This window comes from Taeniopygia guttata, chromosome 1A (assembly GCF_048771995.1).
Source record: "Taeniopygia guttata chromosome 1A, bTaeGut7.mat, whole genome shotgun sequence".
NCBI classification, from domain to species: Eukaryota; Metazoa; Chordata; class Aves; order Passeriformes; family Estrildidae; genus Taeniopygia; species Taeniopygia guttata.
The window spans coordinates 3343628-3353946 of NC_133025.1; the positions used below are offsets into that span (position 1 = coordinate 3343628).

At 49.5% G+C, this 10319-nt stretch overlaps 1 protein-coding gene across 2 annotated transcripts in view; it reads right to left on the bottom strand.

Annotated features, from left to right (window-relative positions):
- MKLN1 (muskelin 1) overlaps window positions 1–3347 on the bottom strand; it is a 92833-nt gene extending 89486 nt beyond the window's left edge. Inside the window, exon 1 of one of the 2 annotated variants that reach the window (XM_004176519.6) lies at window positions 3213–3347. In XM_004176519.6, the coding sequence (XP_004176567.4) occupies window positions 3213–3307 (95 nt within the window). In that variant the 5' untranslated portion in view covers window positions 3308–3347. The remainder of the gene's footprint in view (window positions 1–3212) is intronic. The other variant, XM_030290029.4, reaches the window with a different exon arrangement.
- Between the last annotated feature and the right edge of the window lie 6972 nt (window positions 3348–10319).

The window sequence follows — 10319 nt, forward strand, 5'->3', positions numbered from 1 at the left end:
GAAGCCACCGCAGTGCTGGGGAATCCCTAGGCCAGCCCCAGGTGAGGCATTAGGGAGCAGCTTCCCCTGAGGCTCCATTCCTCGGGGAGGAACCCTGGAGAGAAAAGGAATGGATCTGACAGAGCAGTCTCAGGCAATGGGCTGGGTTGATCATTTGCCAAGTTTGATAAACCAAAGCCTCTCAATGCACCGGTGCCTCTGCACGGGCAGAGCATCTCTGGAAACACCAAATGTTTCAACACCAAATTTCCTCTTGGATCAATTCTCTTCCCAAAAGTACAACTTCCCCTACAACACAGACTGAGCAAGCCACTATTACCAGACCAATTATTTGATTTCTATCCACAGTTTCTAAAATAAATAACCAAGTCAGTCTTCTTGCGGGTACTAACCAATAGATAACTCCAGTGATTTGAAAAAGAGGAGAACTATTTCTTTCACTTAATGTCTGGAAAGGTCCTTGCAAACATGCACCCAGAAACTGGATCCAGCACTAACTAATCCTCCAGTACCACCACCAAATGCAAGAGGAAAGACACTGGCATTCAGCAGAGGAAGTTTCTCTATCACTGAAAGAAAATGAGTGCTTTTCAATAGGCTACTGATCCTCAACTAGAGCATGACCAGAAAGGCCTTTGAAAAACACTTTTTGTTTTGCTTTGTTTGGGCTTTTTTAATTAAAAGAGAGGTTATCAGATTATTTCAGTGTTCTGAAAAGTTTCAATGGCAGTACAGCATCACATAAGCAGGTGAGATGTCACTAGACATCTAATTTCTTCCCTGGTCAGCAGTGATGAAAGTTTTACATTCCAGAAATTTGTTTTACATTTAAAACCATACAACTACTTAAGGCATGTGTTTAAATCATGCTTAACTCCTCTGCTGCTCCTCCCCGAGCACTTTGCCTGCAATACCACAACTCCCAACAATCAATAATATTTAATAAGTTGTATATTCACTCCTACATACATGAGGGCAGAGCCCCTTTTCTCCTTAAAGGTTTAAGTGGTTTCTTGCTAGCTATGCCAGCATATTTATTTAAACTACAGCATAACCAGAATTCCCAATGTCATAGAATCATGCAGGCTGGAAAACATCCTCTAAGATGAAGTTCTTCCAGACAAGCATCATTTTGTTTTACATCTTGAATACTAAGAGAACCTTTAGCTCTATGTGCATGTTCATCCCACAGGGTGTTATGGTCTTGTCTGAGCAATTTTCAAGATTTCCATCTTCAGTCCATCCCCAAAAACCCACCCTCCCATATATTTCTTATTAAACTTTCTTTTTGAAAGGCTGATCTTGAATCACAAGTCAAAGCCTCTCCTTTCCAAGTCACACTGTATTCCAGCTCTCTCCCAGGCCTTGGGAATAAAAAGTTAGCAAGCAAAAATTAAAACTTCCATAGCAAGACAACACATTAGGACCAGAATCCCTCAGACCAAGGTCAGCACACCAGAGAACAAGCCCTTTACTGGGATTACAGTGCTTAAAAGCAGATAAAATTGTTTTCACTGATGACAAGCACTTCTAAACAACATCTTAAAAACAGCCAAATGCAAGGTCACACATTTGTAAAATACCATCCCAGCTACAGGAATAGCAATTTGTATCAGGGAAGGCATTAAGGACTTTGGGCAGCACTGCAGATGCCACGTGAAATTTCCCGACACGAGTCAGTAGCAAAAGGGACTAATGGATGCCTTGGAAAGGAATATCAAGGACAAAGATAATACTCTGTGTTTCTATCACATCACTGAGATCAATAATGGACTGTCACCCCTCTCCTCAGGGACCAACACTTTAACAAGATTTTAAAAGCCAGAAATGCCAGTAGAAATAACTACAAGACCATCAGAGACCTGAAAGAGACACCCTAAGGGCAAGCTGGTTTAACAGGAAAGGTGAAGGGATGGCTTAATTACCACCAAAGGTTACCAATTAGAAAATAAACCAGTTCTTTTTCACGCCTAACACAGAAAATATACAGAAAAACAAAACAATTCCGAGTTCAGTTAAAAACCTGGTTTTAGAGGTTCACTTCATTTTGGAAAGTGGAGATAATTGAGGATATTAATAATTAACAACTAAGGCAACTCTGTCACTTGTTGGTAGCGGGTGAGTTCAGGACACATCAATCAGAGGTCAGCAAATGCAGCACAATCGATGATCGGATGAGTCTCGACAGCCCATGATGAGCTCGTTGTGCTGTGACCCCAGCAGCTCTCCTGAACTCCAGCACCAAGGATGGCTTATCCAAAAGGTGCACCAAAACCACCACACCTAAACCACGCTGTGGCCACTCCAAACTTGACTGTCAGCAGGCTGCAGCTGGATGCCATGTGGCCAACAGAGGATGGGATCACTTGGCACAGCAGCACAAAGCGATGGCTGTAACAGCTCCTGCCAACCCCCAGATTTCTAGAGACAAGCGATTAGGGCAGCAAGTGACCCCTTTCCCCTAAAGCCACACAAAGCAGGGAACACAGCCCAGCGTTCCAGAGGTCGGGGCAGGACAGGACGCCCAGCTGCCAAAAAACACAGAGCCCACAAGCACCTGACAGAGGCAGGGCAGGAGGGGCACTGACCCTTCTCGTTTCACACAAGAACTGACCAGGCTCTCCCACACCGGCACCTGTTCTTCCCCCAATCTGGTGTCAGCTTCTCCTCTTTAGCTGCAACTTTCCTTTGTCCATATCTCGTTCTAAAGGTACCCCCAAACCTGTCTCTCCAGCCCCCCCCCCCATTTAACTCACCACCCCAAACCTGCAAGCCCAGACCCTCTGCCTCATGCAACTCCTTCGAAATCTTTCCCTGAGCCACTCCTCCAAACACAGCCCCAAGTGATGGAACCCTGTCCCTGAACCTCCAGCCCTGCTGAGCACCTCCTGCCCCACTAACACCCCCAAGTCCCACAGTACAAATCTCCGCCAAACGCAGCCTCCCAAACCCTGCTGTAGAGAACCGTCTTACACACAGCCGCCCCAAACTGTCCTGCAGACACTCTGCTCACACACGGCCCCCCAGAATCTGCTGCACGGAGCCCTCACACACACAGAACGCCGCTCGCACACAGCCCCGCTCCCACTCCCCCCGCCGCGGCCTCCTCAGCGCGGGGCCCGCGCAGGCCGCACACAGGCCCAGCCGCCTCGGCCACCCCCAGACCCGAGCCCAGAGCGCGTTGCAGGCGCGGTGCCGAGCCCGGCACTCACTCGGGCAGGTAGGTGGAGGAGAAGCTGCTCCAGCGGTGCAGGCTGTAGCCCAACACGCGACTCTCCGCGCCCGCCGGACCCGCCGCCGCCGCCATCTTGTTGTCAGCAGCGGCCCCGGCAGCGACCGCGGGGGGCGGGGCCGAGCTCTTAAAGGGGCCGCGCTCTTAAAGGGGCCGCGCCGGCGGCATAGGGGGGGCTGCTCCGTGGGGCTGAGGGGATCAGACGCTGCCCCGTGGGGCTGAGGTGCCCTGAGGCGTTCGGGGGTGTCCTGTGGGGCTTAGATGGGCTGTGGGTCTGAGGGGATGCCTTGAGGGACTCAGAGGATGCCCCATGGAGCTGAGGTGGCCTGAGGGACTCAGAGGGGCTGTGGGTGTGAGGGGATACCTTGAGGGACTCAGAGGATGCCCCATGGAGCTGAGGGGTCCAGAAGGGCTGTGGGTCTCAGGGGATGCCTTGAGGGACTCAGAGGACACCCCATGGAGCTGAGGTGGCCTGAGGGGCTGTGGGTCTGAGGGGATACCTTGAAGAGCTCAGAGGATGCCCCATGGAGCTGAGGTGGCCTGAGGGACTCAGAGGGGCTGTGGGTCTCAGGGGATGCCTTGAGGGATTCAGAGGATGCCCATGGATCTGAATGGGATCTGAGGGACTCAGAGGGGCTGTGGGTCTGAGGGGATGCCCCATGGAGCTGAGGAGCCCAGAGGGGCTGTGGGTCTGAGGGGATGCCCCATGGAGCTGAGATGGCCTGAGGGACTCAGAGGGGCTGTGGGTCTGAGGGGATGCCTTGAGGGACTCAGAGGATGCCCCATGGATTTGATGTGGCCTGAGGGGCTCAGAGGGGCTGTGGGTGTGAGGGGACGCCTTGAGGGACTCAGAGGATGCCCATGGATCTGAAAGGGGCCTGAGGGGCTCAGAGGGGCTGTGGGTCTCAGGGGATGCCTTGAGGGGCTCAAGGGATGCCTCAAGGGTTTGAGGTGAGCTGAGGAGATTGGGCCATGCACTGTGGGGCTGAGGGGTTCAGGGGGTGCTGTGGCAAACACATTTCTCCCCCTCTCAGGATTTTTCGTCGAGGTGCACAGAGAGAAATGAAAGAGAAAACAGTTTCTATTTCTGCTCCTTGTTTTTCCCATGTGGAATGTGTTTGGATAATTTTTTACCTGGGGTGATTGCTTGGTTGGATTCTGGTGAGGATTGTTTGAGCCTGATGGCCAATCCAACCCACCTCGGGCTGGACTCTCAGAGAGGGTCATGAGTTGTGGGAGAGTTAGAGAAAGTACTATGTAGTTTTAATATCTTCCTTTTTATATTGTATATTAATGTATTTCACCATAGTTACAATAAAGAAATCATTCAGCCTTCTGAACTGAGTCAGACATTGTCATTTCTTCCCACTGGGTTCGCCTGCATTTACAATAGGGTGCCCCATGGGGCTGGAGAAGGATGCCCTGAGGGGGCTCAGGGGGGCTGAGGAGTGTTAATTAGCAAAGAAGATTCTCCTTCCCTGGCCCCATAAGGGTAGGTGATTGGGAAAGGGATCAAGAGAAACACAGCGAGGTTTGATCCTACACCAGCTCCTGGAATTATAAAATTGTGAAGGTTGGAAAAGTCCAACCATCAACGCAGCACTGACAGGACCAGCACATAAACTGGGCATCCTTTGACGAGCTTTTCTCTGTCTGAGGTTGTTGTAGGTTTTTTCCTGGAGAAGGGAGATATTTTCACTCAGAGCTCCCACCAAAGCAAGGGGAAAATTTGGGACACTCCGGGGGAACTCTGGGCTACTTGAGAAAGAAGGGGAGATATTTCAAGACCAGGGGGAGGAAAAAAAAAAAGCCAAACCAATAAACCACTGTCTGTTGGAAATGACAGATTGGAGAGATATTATGAGGCAGGACAGCAGGATGCCTGGCTAGATTAAATTAGCACAAGGATTCTTTTATTTTTTTTTCCCTCTTTATTTTAGGAAAGTGAGTGAGAATGTGGCAGCAAAATCTGCCTGCGGATGAAAAAGTTGCTCAGCAGCCTTGAAGGCTGAACATCAACTGGGTGTTTCAAAAGTGAGGGGGAGCAGACAGCACTTCTTCTCAAGACCCCTTCCCAGAGGGGTTTGCTGTGTTTTCACTGGTATCAAAACCACGTGGCTCGACAACAACAAAATCCATGGATGAGGAACAAACATCCACATCTTCTGCTGCTTCACTAACAAGGCCTTTTGAAGTCTGTGGCTTTCCCGTGGCATTTCAGACTTCACTTATCCCAGCTCCAGCCTGCAGGCATCCCTCTCCCAAAATTACCACAGGAGTAATAAAACAAATACTTTGCTGATCATATACTCCCAAGCCCAGAGGAAGAGACGTCACCTCAGTGTTCGGAGCCTTGCTAACAACCAGCCCAAGGGGAGCAATGCCATGTGGAACCTGTGACCTCTGAATATGAAATTTAGTGGGTTGAGAGTGGGGGTAACAGCCCTGCAGCAGCCAGGAGGAGGAGGAAAAGGAGGAAGAGCCAGCTGCTGGCTGCTGCACAGTGAAACCACCCCAGGATTTCTCTGCCCAATATCCTGTTACCACTTGAATCAAGACCTGGATGCCAAGCCAGCGTATTTTTAGCACATTTTGGACTTAAAGTGAAGGGAATGCTGGTGAAATACGCAGTACTGACAGCCCTGGAAAATCTTTATTCATCTGCAGCACAGGCAGCAGGGAAGGCTGTGAGGAAGCAGAGCAATCCAAAGCTGCAAACCAAGCCCTCTGGTCCCTCCAGCACAGCCTGCCCAGTCCTGTGCAGTTACCACTGGCTGCTGGAGAAGAGGGTTTTTCCACACTCCAAGTGGACAGAGCACAGTGTGGAGGAGCATGATGTGCAAGGCAGTGTTGTGCTGCAGATTTGGACAGCCTGCAGCCTCCAGATGAGCTCTCTGTATCCCAACCAAGGTAGCTGCTGGAGCCCAGCTGGTGACAGGGCCATAGAAGAAGGGAGAAAATTCAGAAAACATGAGTATCTGAACCCCACTGTGCTCTGCTTGCTCTGCCAATGTAACACTGGATCTGAGGAATGTGGGGAGCCCAATGCCACCAACATGCTTCATCCTGCCTCCAGCAGAGACGGAGACCCATTGCTCCAGGGAAGTACCACAAAGAGGACACTTACACATAGAATCACAGAATCATTAAGGTTGGAAAAGACCTCTAAAATTATCAAGTCCAACCATTAACCCATCAGTATCAAGTATCCTCCCAAGCCAAAGGCCTGCTGCTTCTCATAGCACCTTCAAAGAAAAATGCCTCTAACCTGTGGAGCAGGACCAGAGGGAATTCCAAAAACTCCTCAAACTGGCCTCACTCATCTTCATCTCTCATTTTGATGTCATGATGTAAAAAAGTGGCAAAGCTCATTGAGACCCATTTCTTGTGGGGCTGCCATGCACATCCACACAAAAAAGGGATGAGAACAAGCCTTAAAAACAGATCATGCTTTATTTCTTCCCTTAGAGAGAGGAATCATCTGTTCCTCCTTACAATGAAGTAAAACACCACTAAACTATGTCCCCAAGTGCCACATCTACATGATTTTTGAACACTTATAGGGATGGTGATTCTACCACTACCCAGAACAGCCTATTTCAGTGTTTGACAACACTTTCAGTGAAGAAATTTTCTGTAATGTCCGACTAAAACTCCCCTGGGACAACTTGAGGATGTTTCCTCTCATCTCATTGCTGGGAGCAGACACCGACCCTCACTTGGCTGCACTGTCCTGTCAGGGAGTTGTAGACAGTGACAAATGTGAGGCAATCTCTGTATTTTCTAAATCTTTTGCCAGGCAATCATATTTATAAGGCTTTCCTATTTAATCTTCCCCAACAACAAATTTCCCTCTGAGCCTCCTTTTCTCCAGGCTGAGCCCCCCCAGCTGCTCTTCATCAGACTTGTGCTCCAGGCCTTTCACAAGCTTCCTTGTCCTTATGAAGCAAACCTCTTGCAGAGTTTTCCTGCTTCTGCCCCCTCACTTGGGACTTCACTGAAACCTTCCAGCACGTTTTGGTGCCTCCTGGCGCAGAGCTGGCTGGGTGGATCCGTGCAGCCTGTGGCTGGCTGCTCTCTGAGGATGGGGCCGCGGAAGGGAAGTGAGAGCTTTCCTAGCAGCAGAAGGTCCCTTTGGCGTTCAGGGACCAGCCTGCCAGAGAACTCAGAGGTCCCTGGATGTGTGCCTTGGACAGTAGCTGGAGTTTCTGGGAAAGGCCAAGGTGACCACAAGAGATGTTCCCCGCTTCTCTTTGCCAGGAGGATGCACACACAGCGTTCACATGCTTGTCATCAGCGAGCTGGAACCCCAACTGCAGGAAACTCAGCGATTTTACAATTGTTTGTCGGTCTTGAGACAAATATCTCATCCCCCCCCATCAGAAACTCTACTGCGCGTGTGTTTCGAGTTTCCTCATGCAAAACCTCGCGTGGGCGTTTGGATATGTAATGAGCACATAGTTCAGGATGAAAACAAGTTTCGTGGAAGAGCCAAGTAACGCCATAAAAATGAAAGCAATACAAACAACAACATGGCACGCTGCCATACCAGCCAGCTCGTGGGCCAGCCGGATCTCACGTCCTCCCCGGAGCTGCGGAGCCGATCAGCTGTTGGAAAAAGAGACCTTTAAAGACAAGCGAGAGAGGAAATAGCATTGGCAGCACAGGCCGCTGCATGTTTCCTTCCAAAGCAGGTCAGAGCCAAGGACATTAGGCAGAGCTGTGACATTTGGGGTCTCGTTGCTCAGCCATGAAGCAAGGCAGAAACCTCAAGCAGGCTGCAGTTTTGTAAACTCCTATTGTTTAGGGAGCGGAAGCGGAGCGCTGGCCCAGCGGGGTATTGTCCTACCAGATTTTGGCGGTGCTCACCTAACCGAGCTCCTCCTGCAAGGCCGGGGCCTCGTTTAACTCAGACATGGTGCAAAGGGAATGAAACCTCCTGCCTGCACCAGACACAGGCTAAGAGCTTCCTCCCAAGCCAAAGGCCTGCTGCCTCTCAGCACCTGCAAAGAAAAATGCCTCTAACCTGTGGAGCAGGACCAGAGGGAATTCCAAAAACTCTTCAAATTGGCCTCACTCATCTTCATCTCTCATTTTGATGACATGATGGAAAAAAGTGGCAAAGCTCATTGAGACCCATTTCTTGTGGGGCTGCCATGCACATCCACACAAAAAAGGGATGAGAACAAGCCTCAAAAACAGATCATGCTTTATTTCTGCCCTTAGAGAGAAGAATCATCTGTTCCTCCTTACAATGCAGTAAAACAATACCTCCTTCAGCATAATAAAATACCTCTTCTGATCTAGGCCCTGATCCAAGCATCTGCTCCTGGGCTAAACACTCCAATACCTGCTTGAGTCCTCTTCACTGCCTCTTGCAGCATCCGTCCTTTGGTTGAAGGCTTGAATCAGTGAAAGACCTCAGTGACAATCCAGAAGATTGAAAGGGGCCCGAAATGCCAGCGCCTCCATGCACACATTGACATAATTCTCTGCATAAAAGGCAGCTTTAAAAGGCTTGTTTTGCAAAGCACAAGTGTGCATTTTTTTTGAATCAAGGTCAGTAACTCCGCTTCATTCACTAGTCTCCAGCTGCAAAACAACATGCCCCAGACAATGGAGGAAAGTGTATCTGAGTCAGAAGATGCCTTTTAAGGGGTTCAAGTGGCTCTGAGCCACACTGGGCAAAGATTTTCTTGGTGCCCTTGCATGCTCAGCCCTGTCTGAATTGAAATAGGGCACCCAAGGGCAGGGAAAGACACTGAGATGGGAATGGTGGTACAAATCACACTCACGCTCTCCATCCTTTGGTAAAACCACAGAATGGTTTGGGTTGGAAGGACCCTTAAAGATCAGCTAGTCCCAGCCTCACCTGCCATGAACAGGGGCCACTAGACAGCATTGCTCAGGGCTTTATCCAGCCTGGCCTTGGACACTGTCAGGGTTGGGTCACTAACATCCTCCCACTGGTGCTCCAGTGCCTCACTACCCGCACAGTAAAGAATTTTTCCTAATATCTAGCCTAAATTTCCCCTGTTTCACTTTATACCCATTACTCCTTGTTCTATCACTACAGTTCCTGATGAAGAATCCTTCTCCAACTTCCCTGTAGGTCCCATTTAGATACTGAAAGATTGCTGTGAGATCTCCACACAACCTTCTCTTCTCCAGGCTGAACAGCCCCAACTTCCTGAGCCTGTCTTTGTAAGGGAGGTCTTCCAGTCCCCTTGTCAACTTCGTGGCCCTTCTCTGGACTTTTCTCAAAAAATACCGTGTCCTTCTTTTTTGGAAAATGCAGTTTTCCGACGTCACTCCCTCTGTGCCCACCGGTGTGACGCACCACCACGCTCAGCTCCACTCCACAATTCGGCACTCGTAGGAAGCAGACTAGACACTCCCAGCTGTGCCTCAGGCTAAAAATATTTACTCATTTCTTCCCCTCCAAGCAGGTGTGTTCATCCCAGGCAGGACTGCTCCCACAGGGATGCACTTCCACAGCAAGCACTTGCTGCTCATTGTACACTGCAGAGTGCTGGGGTGTTGTGATGATTCCTCTGAATCACCCAAAGAGAGCTCTGTCCTATGTTTCAGATGCAAAATGTGCCTTGGAATTCAATAGTTGCTATAGTGCCTAATTACACATTTTATGGCATACTTAGTCACAATGGCTAGAGCTCTTGTTACTAGACTTGAGCTCCTTCTGTTGCTAAAAAGCTCCTCTTTTTGCTAAATGTTTTCTCTCTGCATTAGAAGTAGTGTATTGCAGTGTTTTCTCCCTCCAAAAATATCCCAAATTCACGGAGCACTGGTCATCAAATTGATAGTAGCGAGCTTGCAGCCCTCTTTCTGTCTGTGGTGCTCCACAATGTTCACCAAAGTCAGCTCAAATGACAGCAGCAAAACATTTCCCAGGATCCAGGAACTCTTGAGCACTGCTGTCTGTGGTTTGGAGACAAGTCATGCTGTCTTCTTGGGGCATCCACACCTTTCCCTGGGGGCTACAGGGAAGATGGACTCCTTGAGTGCTCTTCCCAGAGGGTGATTCAGCCCACCATAGTCGGACACATCTTGCGTGAAGCTGAATCAG